We start from the raw sequence: 23,062 nt of genomic DNA, 5'->3' as shown, positions 1-23,062 counted from the left end.
AATAAAATGTATTAGGATTTTAGAATCCTAAATTATCTTTGTGTTTTACATTTCTTTTTTAACATTCGTTATTATGTTCCACGGTTGAGATTCAGGATTTTGGATTGTGCAATATTGTTAAGGATAAATTGCTATGTTTAAGAATAACAATATCCAATAGAGTTTTGGTGAAAAATAAATGCATTACTTTTATTGTTTCAGTTAATCAATTGTGATCCTTGAACGTTGCGTTGATAATTTTTTTACAATTTCAAGCAAAAAAAAAAAAATTTTCCAAAACCCATGTTTAGGTAATTTCATTCCTAAAAGTTTGCCTATTATTTAGAAGCCATTTTGGCTATGATTTTATAAATATAACTTTAAAGAGAAGAGGAAAAAAAAACGTTTTTACATTTTTACCCGGTATTTTTATTCCTAAAATTTTGCCTATTATTTACAAGCAATTTTCTCCATGATTTTACAATTTTATCTTTAAAGGAAAAAAATTTAAATAAAAAAAACCCCCGCGTTTTAGGTTTTTACCCGTAAAAGTTAGTCTATTCTTTACTAATAATTGTTCCATTTTTATCTACTTCCGGTGTGCCTATTGTGGTGTATTTGGAGGGAGCGTAATTGGCGTACTTTTGAGGATAGGGACAAGTCCGATGACCAGTTGCTCGCTTATTTTAGTGGCTCTCTTTTTGATTGGTCTAGGGGTTGGGGACTCACCTCTAGTGATTCTATCCCTATGTTCCGTAGTTCTCTTCTCTGTAATTAATATGCTCTTTGTTGTCTCCGTTTGTTTTCTTGTTTGAGTTATCTCATTGTCTCTCTTTTTTGTTTGTTTCCTTCTCTGTATTGTCTGTTCTGCCTTGTGTTTTCATGAGGTAGCTTTTAATATATATCTTTCTTACTTATCAAAAAAAAAAAAATAATTGTTCCATTTTTCTCAATCTGTGGCAATTTATTTATTAATTTTAATTTTTTTTTACAAATCTATTAGTAATATGTATATAATGGTCAATCACTCTCCTTTGCCTATATATTGTATGCTTCGAAATAGAGGTCACTGCAATATAATTAATTGATATGTGATACTTATCCAAATTGCACAATTTGTATTTGTTGTATACAAGATCATACTCATCCAAATTCCACAGTTGTTGTCTTCTAATATTGTAATAAAAAAAGTGACAGTAATATTGCAATAAAAAAGAATAAGAAAAGCAATGACTAAGCTTTAACCTACAATAAAAAGAGGAAGTAGTTGATTTGGAGGGAACATTACACCTTCGCCCAGGCTCTTCCTCACCAAATTCTTCGCGAAATTCCCTAAACAACTTGTCTTGAATTCTTTTTTGTTTTCAGACTTGGAACCATCACCCATCATGCCGTAGTCGATGAATTTGACTGCACGACTGGTAAATACGTGGTACAATTCGTCCAGATTGGGTTTCTCCATTCTCTTCTTCTGTGCAAGATAAAACCATTAGCGAAGAAAAGTTACCGACCTTAAAATGTCAAATGCTGAAGAGCATAACTAACAGAAACGTATTAGCACATTCTACAAAATTGCATTATAAGGCTATTACAAGTCCAAAACACGTAAGGTAAGAAAACTTAACAAATGTTTTTTCCTTCCCAAATCATAACTGCTTTGAATTTTTGCTCAACCGAAATTGTTTGGTATGCACTTTTAACTTCAGCTTGAACCCTCTTCAACCCAATACAAAATACACCTCATTTCAAGTATTGAAATACAAATCGATTGATAAAAAAAGTACATGGAAAATTGTCCTGCAATTAGCCAATGAGGTAAAGATCCTAACAACATGAAAACATGAAAAGGCAAGGGATGTATATAAATGTAATCCCTTTGCTACTACATATCAAAGAGGTTCAGCTGTTCATGTGCTAGAAGGCCCAGAATGAAAGATTCCAATACCATGGTTTACTGATATAGGCCACTACCGATTGAGCTCAAGCCAGATTAAATATAAATATATAAAGATACAAAATATATAGGAGTAAATCTTGGTTATAATAATGTTGTTTTTACTTAAAGTTAGTTTATAGGTATCTCAGTTCATCAAGGTCCGCACCTTGCTTGATTATAAAGAATGCTTCATGACATACATCGCCCTTATTCAAATGAAGCATTTATTTGATTTTGTGTAGTTCACATGGGTTCTTTAAGACCTCTGGATTCTTTAAATGTCAAATGTCTTACATCTGGATTAAAATTAGAGAAAATTGGGGGGATTTAAATGGAAGGGGATCCTTTTCCATCCCATCAAATCTATATGCTAAAACAAACCAGAATCAAATTCATGGTCTTCTCATATTTGATATTCAAATTTTATTATGTTAAATAGACCAGAACCATCTCATGGTCTTCTAATTTTTTAAGTATTGAAATCTTTAAACCTTTCACTTAGTAATAAATCAATTGGCTTAGAAGAAATTATCCTCCTTTTTTTATGAAAAATAAGACATTATACTTCTACAAAGTATTCAAAGGCTATTTGCAATCACTTCATTATCTCGGACAGTGAACTTCTGAATAAATAAACTGTGCCACTTCCTTTATATGAAATAACAAGATATGACTAGACGTGATCAGAGGTGAGTTTTCCCAACTAACACAAAATTGTATCAGGGAAAAAAAGACTATATTTAATTTGCAAGCACTGTTGATAAAAATAAAAATAAAAAAAATATAAAGTTCAACTAAAGAGATGAAGTGCTAGACAACCAACCTGTAATAAAGCTGTTGGAAACAGCTTCCACATATCCTGTCATTGACTGTGCCTTTGTTCTGATTATCTTAGCTTTTTCAACAGAATCCTCAGGCCAGTCAATTTTGGCAATATCCTCATCAGCAACTTCATCCTGAACTTTGCTAGCATTAGAAAGAATGGATTTACCAAGCATCAACAGTTGAGAAACAGCAAAACAGCACATTTCTGAGAGTCTCTGCAAAAAATATATATATAAATAATAATTTCATTTTTAACTACCAACAATAAAAATTAAGCAACCATATTGAAAATAAGAGATTTGGGTCACATGTTTCCAATAAAATCCCTAATATCTACATACATGAACTCCCTCTGAGTGAAGCGAGTCTATTCTGCCAGCAGTCCTTTGGATCATATCATTAACAGCTACTCCTGCTAATGCATTAGTGAACCTGGAATATTGAAAGCAATAATTGCAGCATAGTGAAAACGGTGTTTACCAAGGTCATGGAGAATTTCATTAACAGTAACCCAGCTGGTATCACCAATACTACAGGACAGAAAACTACACACCCTAAAATCCCTTATGTATGACAGAGGATTGAATAACCACTAGACTAAAAATAGCTTCTTCTTTTTTGATAAATTTGATAGTTAGAATGGGGGCTCTTGGCACTACAAAGCTAGTCTAAAACTAACAATCTTGCACTATCTAATTTCTAAAGCATTCAACTGTCCCCAATTCCACCATTTAACTATATGTTTCCCGTATGTGTTGATCCATGCCAAATGTCAAATGAATGTGATGTTGAAATAGACTGAATCCAAAGATAAATTTCTTTAAAGAAACTTCAAGTTTGAGTACAATATGGACAAGACAGCTCCCAATTCCAATTACCTAATAGTTGAGAAGGGAAATTGGCACAGAGTAATGACATATTCTAAAAATGGGCTTAGTGCAAAATGTATCACACAAAAAGTCATTTACTGGTATCAAAATATCCACAGATTTACAGCTGGTATAATTTGATCCTGGCTTTGTGTTTGCACAAAATGTAGAACTTGAGGGGAAAAGAAGTCAGAATAAACAAGAGACTTAGAGGTTTTTTTTTTTTTTGATAAGTAATAAGAAAAAGAGACTTAGAGGATTTTATAAAGCAACAGTGATTACAACATGCAGTCATATCAGCTATACAAGATTTGGAAATTAGATAATGGGAACTAAATGAAAAATCATATATAAGTGCAAGCTGAAGCAAGACAACTAACAAACCAGTGCAGAATCACATGCAACATCCATTAACTGTTGAGAAGATGATAACTTTACAAGAAATTTACCCCACAGCCATGTCAGCAGCCTTGCTAACACTTGAGTCGTGTAATTTCTTCATCTCATCATCACTTCCCTCAGCCCCAGTCTCTACTTTCTTCCCTTTGTCTGTCTCTACACCATTTCCATCCATTTCAGTAGTCAAACTAAAAATTTGCTGGACCTGTTTAAGCAGTAGTCAAATGCAGGTCTCTGTTCCGATGATAATTTTGCTTTTCTTCGGTTACATAACAGGCCATGATGGTTGGACAATGCCTCCAGCTCCTGCCAGTATTAAACTTTAACAATGTCAATGATACTATTGTTTTAACTATCAAAATTCAACTCCAAAGTTAAGAAAATGACCTCCAACTGTTCTGGACCTCCATATATGTAGAAGCATCGATCAAATGTCACTTCCTCGTACAACTGATCCTCATCAGTTTGTTGTTCAGTTTCTTTTGAATTCTTCTCAACTTCAATACCAGTTTCAGTAATTAGTAGATCAATAGTCTCCTTGCCTACAAGTTCAACCACTTGCATTCCCTTTGCTGTAAAAGCTTTCCCAGTCTGTAACAGTGAAGGTAAGGAATAAGCAATTTGGCAACATTGATAAGCAACATGGTATGGATCATCACACTCATGCAAATCTCTAATATTGACGGTGCAACAGAGCCAGGTGCTGGTAATCCACCATGCTGAATAGATTCTGCCAGGTTAACAGCAGAATGCTCAATCCTGAAGAAGATAAAACATAAAACTCATTTGATCAACAAATGAAACAGCTGGTTGTGACGAGCATAATAACAAGAGAGTATCATAAATTCTAATCAAATGGAACATAATTTACTATCATCCAGTGAAAGAAATAAAGAGCTGAATTCAGAAATTGTCAAAATGAAATGATATTAGAAACAAGGCACCTTTAAATCTAAGCAGAATTTACTATCATAAATTCTAATGGAATGGAACTACTCCAAGGGTTTTCCATTTTCCTTCCTTCCTTCCAACCTCCCCAATAGATAGAATATATTAGAAAATAAATAGAGCTGGGGATGCCCAAAATACACCCAAGGTATGGAATGTAAAAGGCACTAACAAACAGTGTTGGTAAACGCATCAAGCATACTTAAAACGCATAGGCCTCTTGGAGTCTAGGCACAAAGCGCAAGTGCTTGCCTTATTAAAGTAAAGCACACATTTTTCAGATATAATATCTTATAACCTCTATTAGAAATATTCATGACATATGATGAAAATTCAAATTGAAATTCAAATTTTTTTTATATTTGACCCATTATTAGTGCAATTGTATAATTTGTAAGTTCAAACTTTACTTTAAGTTATTTCAATTTCTTAATATTTTTATATAGTAAATTGAAAACAATTATCAATGAACAATATAGTAATAAACTAGTCGTAAAAAGTTTTAACATTACATTTTCTATAATTCTCCTGTGCTTTATAAAAATATGTAAACATGCTAGTTATGATCAAATGATGTATATGGTTTAATCAACATACATCTAAAAGGCAAAGACCAAAAAACATAAGAAGGAATAGTACATTAGCCTTTTCTGCATCTTCTGACATGTAAATAAAAATAATAATACAACACCTTAAGATTGGTGTATGTATAGCAAATCAATGGTCCATGTCATTTCCTTCAAGATCATGCAATTAATTTTATGAATAAATATCTTTTTTAGCAATAAAATCAAAAGGTGTGTCTAGGCATGCTTTGTGCATCTTCAAAAAGCACCAAAAAAGCATTCCTAAGGCACACTTCTTGAAATGAGCTTCACTTTGGCCAAGCAAAGCACTTAGACCCTGGGGCTCCTTTGCTTTTAGACACGCTTTTAATAACATTGCTAACATAGTCAAAACATCTAGAGATGTATCTAACTTCAATACCTGTAAAGAATCCCCACAGAAACTTGAATTCTAATACAACACATTCTAGCCTGATTGTACCTGATTGTACAAGGCCCTAAATCCTACATTTTCACAACTTCAAAATGCACGGATAAAGACACAGAAGCAAGCAACACTGCATCTGATCACGACAGACTTGTCTTAAGAGGCATAGAAGTAGCAAAGAATGCCATTTAATTTTTTTCTAACACAAACTGACTATTGTGTTATGCTTCCCACAATATCTTATATTTCTTCTTTCAGATACATCTAACCTACTTACCAAATTAGCCAAAACAATTATATCTTTTTACGTTACCAAACTTCATAAGATATTGGCTATATCCAGACACACAGATTTCAAAAATCATGAAACATAGAAAGAATACACTCTATCAGCACAGACTTGTTCCCATAATGTGGCAGCAAGTCGAGGGGCAGTAACATTAGGCTGTTGGGGTGTGTATGAGAAAAATCAGAGTGTACTCTGTGGAAAAACATTGTAAACTCAGTGGGTTTGTAAGCCTGGGTGGCTGATCAGGCTAAGGTAGGTTTTGAGTGAGGAAAACTCCTCAAAGTTCCTTTGTACTTCCTGTAAGCTTGAGTGTGTGCATTCACTCAAGCTCAAAGTTGACTCACTTGTGATTTGTTGGGTTCTTAACTAAGAGAGTAAGTCATACTTAGTGCCATCACAAGAAAAAATTAGGGGTGAAAATCTGCCCTATGACAAACGCAGAAATATATATCCAAAATGCAAGTTAGATTACCATAACTTAAAAAGTGGAAGCCCCATGTACCAAAACAAAACATTAATATATTAGTTAGCTTATGGAGGAATTGAAGCGACTTTCTACCAAACAAGCATCAGTAAGTACCACGTTTACTCCAAAAACTAACAACATAATACTCATGTGCTTGCAATATTCTCCTTTGTTATTTTCTATCTAAAAGTAAAGGCAAGAATTGAGCAATAGTATAATTATAAACACATCCAACCTAAGATACAATACTTGTGAACAAAATCTGAACCCCCTCTCCATGCACTTCGTAACGCTTGCCATGCTCCAGAAGCCAAATTCTCTACAGAATTGTCAAGAACCTTCAAACCCTGAAAATATTGAAATTTTTTAAAACAATCTATGGTTAATGACACAGAATACAAAGTATGAGAATGATAAAAATATCAATTAAATAACACTCGTTTCTGGTGAAACTGTGTAACTAAATTAGATTAAAACTACAATATAAGCATTTTGTGACACTGCCATAATCAATACCTTCCACATATTTTCAAGAGTAATCTAGACAGCAATGTCAATAAATGATGATTCTTCATATATGAATAGAGTAGAGACAAACATGAAAAAGTTGCATTAATGCCAGCTATAGCATCAAAGAACATTTAGTGTAATGGATAAAAGAATAGAGAAATAAAACAAAAAAAACAACAGAGAAGTAAAGGCTACAGATTACATATTTACCATTGCATGTCCCATATTTGAGATGGCAAAAGAATGCATACCATAAACACGGTCAGTGGAAATGCAATATCAGATTAGAGTTTGCAATACAAACAAAAATTTTCAGCACTCGTATGTATGACTTGCCTGGCCAAAGATTGACTCGTCACTAGCTTTCTCCAACTTATCCAAAGCAGCTTTCCGTATCTTGTCTTTATCATCTTCACTTTCCTTTTCATTGGTCGAGTCTTCTGCCTCTTCCTCATCCTTAGAAGATTCAGTGTCCTCATCTGCAATTTGCATGTCTGAAATGCTTTTAGCTGCGGTCTGAGCAACAGCAGCAGCCTGCACCCACAAGGTCAACAAAAATACAAATAATTGGCCAAAGGACACTGAAAAACAAACTACTAGAATTTAAAATGCAAAATACATAATAGTGCACGGATAATTGAAATGTTTGAGCAAGTGATAGCCACTCACCATTTATCTAATAATCTACCAAGGACATTGAACAGCAAACTGCTGGATGATGGGGTGGAAGAATGAGAAAATAACACTAAACTACATTGCTGGAGCAAGTCATTTTCTGAACAATCAGGGATATATCTAATTGAGTAGCAAGACTGCTGTGCCCAGAAAATTTACGTAATTCCCTCTCAATTCCGAGGGAGTCTAACTTTAAGGAAGAGAATTCTTATCAATTTTAAGATACTCAATTCATAAAAATTCCATTATTCAATGCTTTCATGTTGCATAGATAGCAACATATGTAAGATTCCAAAACCATTCGCTGTACAAAACTTCAGCATCCGGACTTTAGTTGAGAAAATACCAAATATATATCAGTTATGATCATAGGAAAAAATTGAGATATGGACTTTTTTTTTTCTTTTCAATTCGTAAGTTACACACACACCTGGTGGGTCTTAAACTCATGATCTCACCCTCCAACCAATTAGTATGGGAGAAGGAAGTGCCAATTAAGCTATAGCTCATTGGCCCAACCCAGCTTTGGACTTGACATCAATGTAAACTATAGTTAATGTTCTGAAATAATTTTGCTTAAAATTCACAATGGCTACATTGCTCTCAAAAGTTGAAACATTCAGACATAATATGAGATTTTCAAGAAATAATTTCATGTTTTGGTCTTGAGGAAATCTCAATCTCAATTTCTTCCTTGATAAGCGAAACTAGAACCAAAACCCCTTGGGAAAAATCCACTACAGCCAATTCAACATCCGAAACTACAAAACCACAACCCTCATTCCTCATGAAATCGTCATGAACAACCACCACCACCATCTACAATGAAATTATTCTTTACTAACAAAACTGCCACGCATTCAAAAACAGCACAATCCAAACACCAAAAATTGGAACTTATAAATTCAACCAATTCCCCTATAAACCAACCCTAATTTCCAAAATTAGAAACCACTTAAATTTATTATATATTAAAAATAAACTTTTGCAGCACAATGCCATTAAACTAATCAAATTGGTTGAAGAAAAATATAATCAACCTCCAACCCCCCAAAAAATGGATCTGATAACTCAACCAGTTCACCTAAAAACCCTAATTTCCAAAAACTAATTACATTGTCCAAGCATTCAAATAAAAATCCAAACTAGTGCAGCACAATGCGACTAAACTAAACCAATCAGATTGATTAGAAGCAAAAAAGAATGAAAAACAATTAGATTTGATGCTAACCGCCTGACCTTACCAAACTAATTACATGAATATGTATGGATTTTTTGTTTTTTTTTGTTTTTTGGGTACAGAAATCAAAAGATATGAAGTACAACTAGAAGCCTTTAATGCTAACCGCCTGACCTTACCAAACCCAATTTACTAATGGGTCTCAACTAGCACAGTGGTAACCATGTTTGCAGGATCCCAATATCAACTATCACAAGTTCTAATGTCCAGCAGTTCGCTCAAACCCCAAATAGCAATTTCACCCCTTCAGAACAATTAGTTAAACGCGGAGACACACAGTAAAAGCTTTCCCTCAAAACCAAAAGTAAAGCTTCCCTAATAACATAATACCACATCTTGGAGTCAGCCACCCAACTGTGGGAAGCAGCTAGTTTCTTTCTACCTTTCCAGTATTTTCCAAGAAAGCTAAGTTGGATCCCTTCCAACAAGTACAACACCTAATGTTACATGCATCCAGCAACATTCGATTTCATATCATTTTCAAACCTCTATAAGTCAACATTATTTTTTTTTTATAGGTAAGAAAAAACATATTCAAAAACCTACTAGATGCCAAATAGCACCAGCATAACACAAGTACAAAAAAGAGAAGCAGAGAACAAAAACAAAAAACATTAATTACAAGGAAAGAGAGCTAAGGAAAAGAGGAAGAGAGTCACTAGATGTGAGCTAAGGTTTCAGAACGCAGTAATGCATATTGAGAAGTCAATATTATGGTCCAATTCCATGACTTTAGCACTTACTCAAGGTTCACCAATTTTGTGTTTTTTAGCCCTCGTGTAATGTTTCGATGGGGGAGGAGGTTGCGGGGCATCAACCTTAGGGTCATCATCGTGCTGCAAATTCCATTAGATGCATGCAATCAATATTCGATATAATGGTAAGAATAAAGTGAAGTAGAAAATATATTATTACATTCAAATTAAAGTTATCATACCATAGCAGGGCCTCGGTGTCCTATTTTGTGTCCACCTGTCCCACAAGTCGGTGCTCTTCTACTGCGTTGCGGTCTACCTCGTGGGGGTGAGGGCTCATGAGGGGGATGCTCGTCCGATGCATTAGTATGTGGCTCTACAGTGTCAATCCCAACCGGAGGTCCTAGAGGGTCAGATGAGGATGCGGTAGGTGGATAATCCTGCTCTATGTAGAGGCCAGGAGTGGGTGCACTAGAGCCGGTGTGTGGGTATGAGGGTGTCTCGGGGAGTATAGGAGGGGTGACATTTTGGTCAATACTGACATCAAAATTGGGCTGCGAAGGTGGGCTGGGTAAAGGGACCTCGAGCTGAGGAGATGCATATGGGATGGGTGAAGGGACCTCAGGCTGAGGAGATGCCTGCGGGATGGGTGGAGGCATCTTAAGAGTAGTTACAACCCGAGGGGTTGTTGCACGCCGACCACGGCCCCTGACTGCACTTGTGCTTGGGGTTGCTGTAGCAGGCCGAAGACGACCCCTAGCTGCGCTTGTGCTTGGGCTTGTAGTAGCACGATGACCACGGGTCGGTGTACTTACGGGTGCTGCACTTGTGCTTGGGGTTGCAGCAGCTGCTAGTTCAGTCTCATCCCCATTGTTTGCATGCTCATTTACTGCAGGACCACCACCAAGGCCAGCCACATTATTTAGGACACGCCGGACATGGTTGTGAGCTTGGCTGCCTTCAGGAAGCATAGCCAACAGCGCTAAATGGCTTTGAATCTGAAACGAAGAAAGAACCAGTACAATTAGACTTGAGACATTTATGTATCAATTAATGAATGAATAATATAATACTTATGAATCTACTCAAAACTAACAGTTCTATTAGAATACTATATGTATCAAAAACTATTTCATTACATGTCAGTCAAATCAAACCAGATTTGCTAAGAAATTTATAGAAATTGATTCTATGTTCATACATGTACTCAAGTAAAACGAAGTAGGCAATCAAATGTAAGTAGAACACATTACCATAATATCTAATTTAGCGCTGTTGCAGTCGACATACTTTCGAGTGACCGGACGGTACCAGACGTAATAGACATGATTGCGGGGCATCTCACCAATCTGAGGAGGTGCATGACAAAGTTGTTGTCGTCTCATTTCCCAGGAAATGATATATGGTCGATGCTCCTCCCTCCAATTCTTTTCCACCTTCCCACGTAAGTCGATTTTATGCAGCCTATCATCGTAGACAACATGGTCAGGCCGCTCCTGTGCCAAGCCAAACTGTCGAAGGACACGGTCTGGGTGGTGTCTCTCTACTATACAAAAACACACAAGCGGCACCCTTGCTGTCCACGTATCCCTGGCTGCAACGCAGAACTCAGGAAGGTGGCCGAAGTGTGCCTCATATGGCTGCCACACAATCTACGATAGAAAAAAAAAAAAAAACAATTATCATAGCATCTTCAAATGTGAAACAAGGGAAAATACATAGATAAAGGGTAAAACTAAAATTATAACAAAAGATATGTTAAAGGATGAAGCAATCATATTATTAACGAAGATGATCATAACCAAACAAATTTTTTTAATATTATTACCTGCTCTGGCTGCATTGTAACTAATAGCTCGCGATAATGGACCAAGGCCATGCCGAATGGCCTACTCTTCGGGCTTGGCACCCACACCCATCTACAATTACAAGCAAGCAAATAACATAAGAACAATAATACAATTTAGTTACTAATAAGAGTACATTGCAGAACACACTTGGTATCAGGAAAAGACTTACTTAGATGCAAGTGGAGCATATGGCCATGGGCCATAATCACATCCAGGTGGGGGCTCTATCCTCGGGCACAAGAATGGCAACCTTGCCCATGCCCAATACTGGACCAACGTGCACGCCCCACCAATCTGCGATGCCCCTTTCTCGCTTGCCCGACACAACTCCCTATATAACCAGGCCAGGCAACCACTACCCCAACTATACTGTGGCGGATCACGAAGGTTACGCATGAAGTCTAGGAACATCAAATGCACCCTATCTCCTGACTTGTCCATGAAAAGTTTGTCTCCTATTAGCGCTAAAATATAACACCGGGCATACCGGTGTATCTGCATCTCCGTTGCATCATGAGGCAATGGCGCTGCAACGGCCTCAACAAGTCGGCTGATGAGAATTTTTTGCCCCACCAATGTTTTATTGTCATTCGGCGGACTAAAACCCAGCAACTCCGTACACAATTGCCTCCAACCCCCATCATCCACCACAGCAGTCGGCCCAACCAAGACGTCACCGTCTATAGGAAGTCCGAAAATTACCTCCACATCTCGTAGGGTGATTGTCATCTCACCATGTGGAAGATGGAAAGTATGAGTCTCCGGCCGCCATCGCTCAACTAGGGCCGATATTAGGCAATTATCTATCTCTCTTGAAGGGGCTCTAAATAATCCTTCTAGCCTTAGCAATTTGATAATATCAATGACTCGATTATCTTCCATCTGAACGTTTGCCATCTCCTTAGTGCGACCACGGCACGTAAGTGGGCCCGAGTCCTACAAAATCGATCAAAATAATAGCGGTTGTTAGAACTAGAAATACAACATTGAAAGAACTTGCTAACTAACAGTCAAAGACAACGTAAATATTAAAGTAGTTGTTAGAACTAGAAATTTCACCTCGCCATTCCAAATGTCCTCTGATCGATGATATGGCTGTCATGTCAACAATGACCTCTGACGCGGACCGGGGTCCAAGACCTCTAACTCCTCATCAATCTGAGGCTCCATACTGCAAACAGTGCAACTGTGAGATCATTAATAGTGTAGGGGCAAAGGAGTGCTACTGTAAAATAGAATTTTCTTCAAAAAAGATAAGTTCGCAATCATACCAAAAAACATGCAAATCGATGATGTTTACGCAATCAAAGAAATTAGAATTGGTAAGTTAGAAAAAAACATAATGAATTTTTTGAAGTTGGAATAATTTTGTAAACTTTTACAATTAAAAGAAATTGAATTATGTACCAAATAAAATGACTACTTTCATTAATTCTGCTTTTTTTTTCAATCAATGTACTTTAGAATTGAGTTTATACCCCCACAAGAATAAGCTTGTTCATTTAGAGAGAGAGGTAGAGAAGTGACAAAGACACCTACAAGAATGAAACAATGCAACTAAAGGAGACATATCTATACTATCCAAAAAAATAAAAAAAGAGGAGACCCATCTTGACATTAAACAATGCAGTTGTAACAAAACAGGGACAACACAAAAGAAAAATGTTTACTATCTTTTTCATTGTGGTACCTTCGCATATTTATTCAAAGAATGAGATTAAGAGGTTCTCATTCTCTTTCTCCTCATTCTCATTTCGAACTAGTGTTTAACCCGCGCGATGCGCAGGATCATTTAAAATCTTATAAGTAGAAGAAAATACAGGTAATTGCTTTAAATATATATTATACATTGTTAAGACTCTTAGTCATTACAACTCTACTGTGTATAGCTATAAAAATGGTTTCATTAGAGGTAATAAAGTTGTAAGAAGTAGATATCTTTAAATTTCTTTTAAAATAAAAAGAAAGAGAGGAAAAGATATGGAAAGAGAAATTATTTAACTTATTATATTTCTTAGGTAAAACTCCATAGTGTTCCATTAAGCAATTGAGAAGGAAAAATAGCACAATTGACATTATAAGGAAAATTTTGATGTATTCAAGCAGATATATAACTGATCCAAACAGCCATAGTATAATTATATACACTATATTGACATACATAACTTTTTACTTTACAATAACAGAACAATAGGGGAAAATCTATTTATTTTAATAAAGCAAATACTGTTGTCTACATTCTTCATTCAGCTTATACACTTTGAAATCAACCATTTTGGGCCATCACAGTGTCTAACATATCAAATTGTGAAATATAATTACATTTTATAGTATCGCTGTTCTAGTCTGTCAGCTTTATTTAAAGGCAAAAAAATAATAATTAACGATACTATGAAATACATAAAGACTCGTAGAGTAAGGTAGTATATACAATAGAGTTCAGTTTTTTTTCTTCTTTGTAGCAATTTGCTTAGTACTTTTTTGACGTTTTTGAAGCATTTGGAGCGGCATAAATTATGCAGATAATCCTAAACCTATTCTGCAGAAATCAAAATATGCAGCAACAGAAATACAACCCGTGGACATACATAACAGAAACAACAACAATACTTCTTAAACGAAATTATGCAGGAAAATTCTTGTAGAAATTTGAACAATCAATTTTCACAACAAAGCACCAAAAGGGGGAAAATGAACACAGAGAATTGATGCGTATATTTCGTCCAATTTTCACAACAAAGCACTCCAAAAAGGTAGAATGAACACACAGAGAATAATCCGCAAATTGACGGAAACAGGGAAAACTTATCCCAAAATCACAGAGAAGTTTCAAAACCGAATCAAAACAACAAAAACTCATACAGAGAAGGATAGAAAGTGAGGTTATTCCAAGATTATATTCCTAACAGATTATATTCCAGGTCAAACACAATAAAATGGCACATTTATTCATGACCAATCTGCAGTTAGATCCTATCCAGAAAAGAAAAAAAAAAAAAAACTGCAGTTAGAAAACATTGAGCAAAAGAATTAAAATTAAATCTATAGTCAACTAAAATTTAGCAAAAAAAAAATTGCTATAAGTTTAAGAGAAGGGCTGTCAAGGCCCTTAAATGCCAACAACTGGCTCCTCTTTCATTTCCTAGTGAGTTTTCATTTTAATTTTTTGTAATCTTCCCTCACCTTCACTAATTAGTCACATAATAGATAATCTTCATTTTGATGTTGGCCCATATGCTTAATAAACTTTGTCATAAATCTATGTTTTGAAGTTTGGTTTTACTCCCCATTTGTTCAATTCCTTCCTCTCTCCCGACAATAGTTCCTCCAATGTTTTCTAACTTAAAAGTAAAACCTTGAATGTACCCATCTATTTTAAGTTCCAGTTAAGTTCTCAAAATCTCTTTTTTTAAGATTTTCTTTTCCCATAAAACTTTTGCACTCATAGTCATATTAGTGTTGCTGTTAAGGAAATCTTTGTTCTAAATCAAAGCAATTGCAAATGGAAAAGAGATTTCATTGAACAATGAAACAAAGAGGAAAATTTAAGCTATCATACCTTTAAATTTATTGTAGAAAACCCAACGGTAATTCTTCTATTAGAGAACCCAATAACTTTTCTGGTAGGGAAAAAATTAAATTAACAATTGAGATAAATGACATTTGAACCAAATGGGGCACAACCCCAAAACCCTGTCCACGCTCAAATACAGATGTTCTGGTGTAAGTTCTCATTTTTTTCAAATGAATATTCTCACTTATTACTTCACAACTCATACACCGTTCATAGAAGCATTTCATCAAACCCATAATTTGCTTTACAAACCCACAAACGAAAATACAATCAAAAAATTAAAACAAACCCAAAACAAATCAGCGAAAATACCATGAAACAAGATACACAAACAAATCAAACAAAACCCACAAACAAATCAAACAAAACCCACGAACAAATCAAATGAAACCCCAACAAACTAGATTAAATATCAATGTAATCCAGATATTAACACTTTTTACACTAATGAAACCCAATCAAATGCTCAATCAGTTAAAAAAATTTAATTTCCCAAACAACCAAACAGAATAATATACATGCATTCATTGAAATGACATGAACCACCAAAACCCAGAAAGATCCGAAATTGAAAAACGAAATAGGAAACATCATGAAATTCCAAAACCTAAGATTGAAGTTGGAGAAAGAGAGAGTACCTTAGGCGCACGGTGGTTCAATGGGAGCAGTACTGACTTTGAGTGCCTGACTGTCAATGGAAGCAGAACTGAGTTTCGGTGGCTGAGTGTCAATCGCAGCAGCACCTTCGGCACGGCGAGTTTGAGAGCGGAGTGTCTGAGAGTGAGTTGTTTTTGAAATTTTTACAGTGAGGGGAAGAGTTTGAGAGAGCTTGAGAGAGTTTGAGAGAGCTTGAGAGAGTTTGAGAGAGCGGTGTCTGAGATTGAGAGATTTTGAACCGGGTCTCTGTAGATTGTTTTAAGTGGGAAGGGAGAAAAAGCGTTAAAGCGAAAGCGAGTTTATAAAACTCGATTTTTGAAATCGAGTTTTATAAACTCGCTATCCAACTGGACACTTTCGCCATGTCAGCAACTGAAAAACAACAAAAACGAGTCTTAAAAGCTCGATTTTTTAATTGAATCTCGAGTTTAAGAAACTCGAGATGCTATTATTACAAATACTTTCGCAACAGGACAACTAACAAAATACTTAGCATATTACAGTTATTTAGCAACGAAAATCAAGTTTTGGCTAGGGAAAGTCTCTTTTGCACTAGATGCTCATCAACTCCACGTTGGGGCCGAGGGGGCCTTGGCCCCCTCAAATTTTTTTTAAAAATTTGAAATATATGCACTCATAAATGAAATATCCCAAAATGTTAGAAGATTTTTCAAAGAAGGTAGCCTTCAGCCCCCCATCCTCCCTATGTTTTTCAAAGAAACTCCTTTGGTTTAACAATTTTATGAAGAAAGAAAAATAATTTCAAAAAATGCCCCTTTCTTTTTCTTTTTTTTTTGAAAAAAAAAAAAAAAAAACTCTCTAGCTTACTTTGGTATTGACATTTATTTTTTTTTTTTTTTAAAAAAAAAAAAAAAAAACTCTCTAGCTTACTTTGGTATTGACAGTTGAAGGAGCCTATGTTTCACACACTTTTTTTTTTTCCTTCATATTCAAAAAATTGCCGTCGATGCCATTGCCAGTAGATTTGCAGTTTACGTTCTCTCAGTTTTCTCCTTCGTCTCTCTGTCCCATTTGCCTTTTCCTTCTCTTTTTTACTTCAAGTAATTGATACTTAGATTAGCGTTATACAATTTACAAACTCCAAGAAAAAACATACACGTCAGAAGCAAACTTGATATATCACTTTAGTAGTTTAGTTTACTCCCAGGTATGGTATGGAAAAAAATTGTGATTAGTAGAGAAAAATAGTGAGTCATATATAAATAATATACAACCACTCACAACTTATCATGATAAAGTTGTGACAAAAAGTTATAAAATAATTATCGTACTAGAACCACTATGGCTTGTCTTCATCTATTCTTTATTTTTTTAATTGATAAATATATTATATAACATATAAATATAATAACTTTTTATTAATTTGACAAAATATATTCCTAGATATTTTGATTCAATTTATTTTTATGCATTTTTCAATTATTGTTGTCTAATTTTTAGCCATCTTTTAACCTATTAATAATATTCTTTTATCTTAATCATTATAATTAATGTGTTGTAATTTAACTTGAAAACCTAGGTCGATAGGCAAATTAAAAACTATAATGAGTTATAAATTAATCCACTTAATTGTATTATGTCTATGTATCACAAAAAAAAACACATATTGTATATTGAATTGTGTTTGATACTACTATACATTTTAGATAATTATACATAGTATCGATATATATATTAAGAAAAAAAATGTAATCCTCTTAATTATTACTCGGCCCCCCCAACTATAGATTCCTGGCTCCGCCATTGATCAATTCCTCCATCTATTCTTTGACTGCTACAAGGAGTTGCTTTAAACAAGACTGGAAGTAAAATCTTAATTACAATTAATTTAGACTCATAAAATCTTAATTATAAGCCAATTGTAAGATAATGATATATATGCTTCTAATATTTTGTACCTGATGTCATGTACTCTCTTTTTTATTTTGTTTAATGCATTATTTGTTGTGAAATTTTAAAGTACTCACAAGTGTACAAACCGTACTGAAGTATAGTTTGACAAGAATGAGGTCGAACCCACAGGAACTTGTATGAACGTAGGAAAATTAATCAAATCTTAACCAAATTAATCCTAATCTAGTTTAATAAAAATAGGTTGCTTTGAAATTAAATAAACTAAGCAAATAATTAAACTAAGCAAAAGATATAAAGTAGTAAAAAGATCTAAACAATCAAGAGAAACGAATTAAGGCTTTAGAATCCGCCTTTGAATTCATATCAGCATATATTTATGATCATTAATTTTTCCCAACCATTACATGATAATCTAAAAATCAATCTTGCTACCATGGAGAATATTATCATTAAAACTTCTATTTAAATACCTAAAGCATACTTTTCTTCGCTTCCTAGGTATAAAACCAAATCATCAATTGTATCCATAGCCAAACAAATCACAAGAGATATCCAATTTTAAAATCAAGAAGTAATAAACCAAGCATTCAATTAATTAAGACAAATCCTAAATCATGAGAAAAACATGATTAAACTGATATCTAGATACTCATCTTAGTCAATTAATATGAAGCAATAACAATTTAAATCGTTAAAGAACAACTATTGTGGGAAAAATCAAATCACATAAATATTACTGATAATCCTTAATAAGGTTTCATCCTTAACCCCAATTATAAATTTAGCTACTCTTGGTAATTGAAATAAAACACAAGAATAAAATACTAACAATTAAACTAGACAAATAAAATAGAGAAAGAAATAGTCACAATGCTATCATGGAGAAAAGTTATAGAGAAGCCACATGCGGTAATGTCTCTTACTCCAATTTTCTGTTTTCCATCTCGGCCCTAGCACTAGCCTCCCTAAATTTTGCACTAAAGAGCCTTTAAATAGGTCAAAGAATCTTATTATAAGTTGAATTTCCGTTTGGAGAAATCCCAAATTTTTAGATTTCACTTAACCGAAAATTTTGGCCAATTAAATGTCAGAATTTGGACTTTTGGTAAAAATACTAATTAATGTGCAGGTTGGAATCCTAATCCAAATTGGACTTGGATTTGGTGCAAATTTCATTTGATTCCTTATTCCAATTGGACTAAAATTTAATTGGGTTGGCCTTCTTTAACTTCATCATGGCCCTTGTAAAAGTAAAGTCCACTAGCTTTCTTCTTTGCACAAATTAACTTATTTAATTTCATTTTCCTACAAGAGACAAATTCATGCAATAAGATTCAATTAAGCATAAAACTGATTATTCAACATTATTCCAAAACCAAATATAAAATGCATGAATTAACTCAAAATAAGTATTATAATGCTTTCTAATAATGATATAAATATGCAAAATTAAGCTATTATCAATGCACATCATTATTCTTTCACCAAATACCAAGAAATGAAAGAAAGAAGAGAAGTGTTCATTGCATTTTGTAGAAAAATTTCAATGTTGTAAAAAGATCATTCTCCATTTACTTAGAGTCAAATGTAATCTACTCAAAATAGTGAAGATTAATGGTCTTGACTCTAGGAATGGCAACAAGTCAGGTTTGAAGCGGGTTTTTTGATGCCCCGACCTGACTTGCAGGCCCTAACCTATTACCTGAACTTGGCCCATTTAATATATGGTTTTTTTAACCCCAATCCCGCCTTGTCGGGCCCCATCTAGCCACTTATGGGCCTAGTCCATGGCCCAGTCCGACCCATTCTTTAAAAAAAAAAAAAAAAAACCCAAGCAGAAACAGCAACACAAATCCTATCACAATCATAGAAATCACCAACATAAACATAAACACAAGCTCACATTTAACAACAAAATAAATTGTAAATAATATTAAATAATGAATCAACATTGTGTTATCAGTATTGCTGAAATGAGATTCTTAGATAGAAAATAAATAATAAATAATCACAAAAAATAGAAGAAACGAAAATCCATTTATGGACTGAATTTTACATTAACACAAACATCAACTCCGATTCAAATAGGCGTTATAGTCAACTAAAACAACACAAAATATACACATGCATTACATTCTATACATATTGAATCCTCAGATAAATACCCAAAACAAAAAAATACTAAGAGCGGAAATGAACCCAAAAAAAGAAAAGAAAAGAAAAAAGAACCCAGACCACCAAAGCTCCATCAACGATGGTTTCAGCCATCAATCCCACCTTTAGGCTTCTCCTGACCTCAACATGACCAAGAGCTCCTCCAATCATTGCATCTCTCTTTGATCTAACAATCTCGTGCTCCAATCTAACAACACGACCACATCTCTCTCTAATCTAACAATCCCATGCTCCGATCTAACAATCTCGTGCTCCTTCGTGACAAACAACAACCACCACGAGATCGCTTCTCAATGACAAACAACAACCACCACATGATGAGAGTGAGGGTGATGGTGAGGGTGGGTCGGTGAGTGAGTGAGGGTGAGGGTGACTAGGTGAGACTGTGAGGGGTAGATGTGAGTGAGAGTGAGTGAGGGTGAGGTGAGAGAGGTGGTTAAGTTGAGAGAGAAATGAAAGAATGAAAGAATGAGATATCTTAGGCCTAGGGTTATGATATATATATATATAGGCAGGTTTTTTTTTTTTTTTTTTTTTAAATTTTTTTTTTGGGTAATTTTACCTTTAGCTAAACGGATCGGGTCTGGGTTTGGGGCAGGTTTTAACAAAACCCAAACTCGACCTGGACTTGCTTCGGATTTTATTTTAAAAACCAAGATTCGACCCTACTGTTTATCGGGTTTGGTCGGGTTGGGTACCTGCGGGTTGGGTTGTTATTGCCATCCTTACTTGACTTCTACATTGAGAGTTAGTAATTCTCAATACCTACTCGACCAATCGAGCTGTGGGATTTTGAATTGAATTTTTAAGTTTCAGCCCATGATGAATTGGCAAATCTAGGGATTCATGCACAGGGTACTTAAAGGTATAAATTAAAATATACTCTTTTTATAGAGAACATTATATAGAGAGAATACACGCATATTAAGAGCAGTTATTGTGACCTTGTGCCTCTTGGGTTTGGTACTAAGCTACTTCCAGTTCTCCGTTGGAGCGTGTTACTATGAAGAACTTTGCACCAAGGTTAATGTAATTAAGTTGTTGTTGTGGTGAAGTCAATCATAGATTGAAGATTTGTGCACATTGAAGAAGGTAGATAAGAAAAGTAGTCCAACTAGATTAGAGCTGCGCTTGTATAGGTCAATAGGTTCTACTATAGGTAGATATTTTGGGATCAAATATATTCCTTGTTCTTGTAACCTCAATTTTTATTAGTAGATTTTTCAAGGAATGGCAACCTATATATCACTCGTTAGAGTTTTTCCTACCAATGTTTTTCCCATCGTGATCATATCATTGTGCCTCATAATTTACTTTTTAGCTACATAAAATTTAGGTTTGGTGATCCAGTTGTTCCCAATAATTTATAATTGGAGCATTGCATAAATTGAATTTAATTAATCAACTTGGGTAATTGGTTTATTTAACCCCCTAAGTTAAATAAACCCAACACATTTTATATCTCAAAAAATTTACACATTCTACTTTTTTTTTTATATAATAAATGTAGGAAAATAATTAATTTCAAAACATCTTGCCTAGCTCTATGGTCTTACCATTCTTTCTTGAGCACTCATAATTGCACAAATCAAGAAGTAGTGAAATTAGGGGTGAAAATTGGGTGTACATCTCCTAAGTATTATCATTGTTGTCTTTGCCTATGAAGCCAAAGACATGACAGGAAACACTATATTGAAAGGAATATCAAGCTGCATATCAGAAACAACCCCCAATGCCATCCAGGAAGCAATGGTCGGGGCAACTATTGAGGTTAAGAGTCTGAGTTTTAATCAAATTTTGTTTCATAGGGTTCCTTTGGTTGGAAATGTGAAAAAGTGAGACGATAGAAAATTTTGGGAGGATGGAAAAGTAGGAGGATAGCGAATATTTTAATTTTTTCTCCACTTTGTTTGGTTGAGAGTGGAAAAGTGGAAGGATAGAAAAAGTAAGTTTGTATGAATTTACTCATATGCCCTTAGTGATGTTTGGCAGATTGGTCTCACTTAACTCAGAATGGATTAGTGATGTTTGCAGCCTAGCTATTTTGGCAACTAGAATGCCAATTCACTGCTGTATGGTTAACCCAGCATTTTTGTAAACTCTTGGAATGGTATCAAAATTTTTTTTTTTACTGTTGTTGTTACTGTGTTTAATTAAAAAAATTATGTTAAATTATGTGTAAGCTCATTGGACCGACATTCAACGAGGAACCTACAGTCCTACTTAGTACTTCCTTTCCCCTCTCTCGGCATCTTCAACATCCGCGACCGCCAAGTGAGACACCCTGACCAAAGCCAAAAGCGTGTCATTGGCAAGCTCCGCCGACATTAACTGAACTCCTTCTTCGAAGCAACCTTGGTGATGTTGGTAGCTCCTCCGTTTGTTCACGATAATGATCATCCAAAAATGGTCATATCTCATTCTCAGCTCAGGTCAGTACATCTTATTAATGTATCTATCTTTCGATCTGTCACAAATTGTTTTTACTAGAGCGTTTCATACTGCTTTAATTTGGTGGGCTTCCTTGCTCAGTGAGGCTGCCCCGACATTCAACGAGGAAACTGCGCGTCTGAGGCCGTGATGGATAGCGTCTCAAATACTCATTCTATCTCGTTTAACATGCTACTTTATATCGCACTCAATGTCAATGCTTCTATTTTTTACCATTTTAATTAAAATAACATAAAAAGCTCACAACTAACCACAACAACCCACCATCACAGCCACAACCCACCGCTACTGCCAAACCCAAACCTACAGCCAAAGCCAAAATTAACCACCACCCCTGCCAAAATCCAAGAAGCCCACACCCAAAATGGCAAAATCAATCATCACCACCAAACCCACAACCAAACTCACAAAACTCAGCCACAACCAAAATCAATCAGCACCGCTACCATAGTCAAAATCCACAAAACCACACCCAAAATTAACCACTACCACCAAACCCACACAGATGAAGAAATAGAGAAGAGAGCGAGAGAAAAAAAAAAGGAAGAACCGGCGCTCAAAACAGAAAAAAGAAAAAAGAAAAGAAAAGAAAAGAAAAGAAAATAACAGAAATGAAGAAAAGAAGAAAAATGAAATGAGAGAGAGAGGAGCTCAAG

General features: G+C 34.9%; 1 protein-coding gene and 1 pseudogene across 1 annotated transcript; both read right to left on the bottom strand.

Annotated features, from left to right (window-relative positions):
- Positions 1 to 2,694: 2,694 nt before the first annotated feature.
- Positions 2,695 to 8,708, bottom strand: LOC115994584 (annotated as a pseudogene).
- Positions 8,709 to 11,839: 3,131 nt separating this feature from the next.
- LOC115994583 (serine/threonine-protein phosphatase 7 long form homolog) lies at positions 11,840 to 12,403 on the bottom strand. The gene has a single exon (XM_031118785.1). It carries the CDS (start codon positions 12,401 to 12,403, stop codon positions 11,840 to 11,842), a length of 564 nt encoding a protein of 187 aa, XP_030974645.1.
- Between the last annotated feature and the right edge of the window lie 10,659 nt (positions 12,404 to 23,062).

Source organism: Quercus lobata, chromosome 6 (genome assembly GCF_001633185.2).
Source record: "Quercus lobata isolate SW786 chromosome 6, ValleyOak3.0 Primary Assembly, whole genome shotgun sequence".
Lineage (NCBI taxonomy): Eukaryota > Viridiplantae > Streptophyta > Magnoliopsida > Fagales > Fagaceae > Quercus > Quercus lobata.
The sequence above is the reverse complement of the archived record's forward strand: the minus strand, read 5'-3'. Positions and strand labels throughout refer to the sequence as shown.

What these genes read in the sequence shown, in the direction of transcription:
- LOC115994583 (XM_031118785.1), bottom strand. Translation starts at nt 12,403, where the DNA reads ATGACAATCACCCTACGAGATGTGGAGGTAATTTTCGGACTTCCTATA.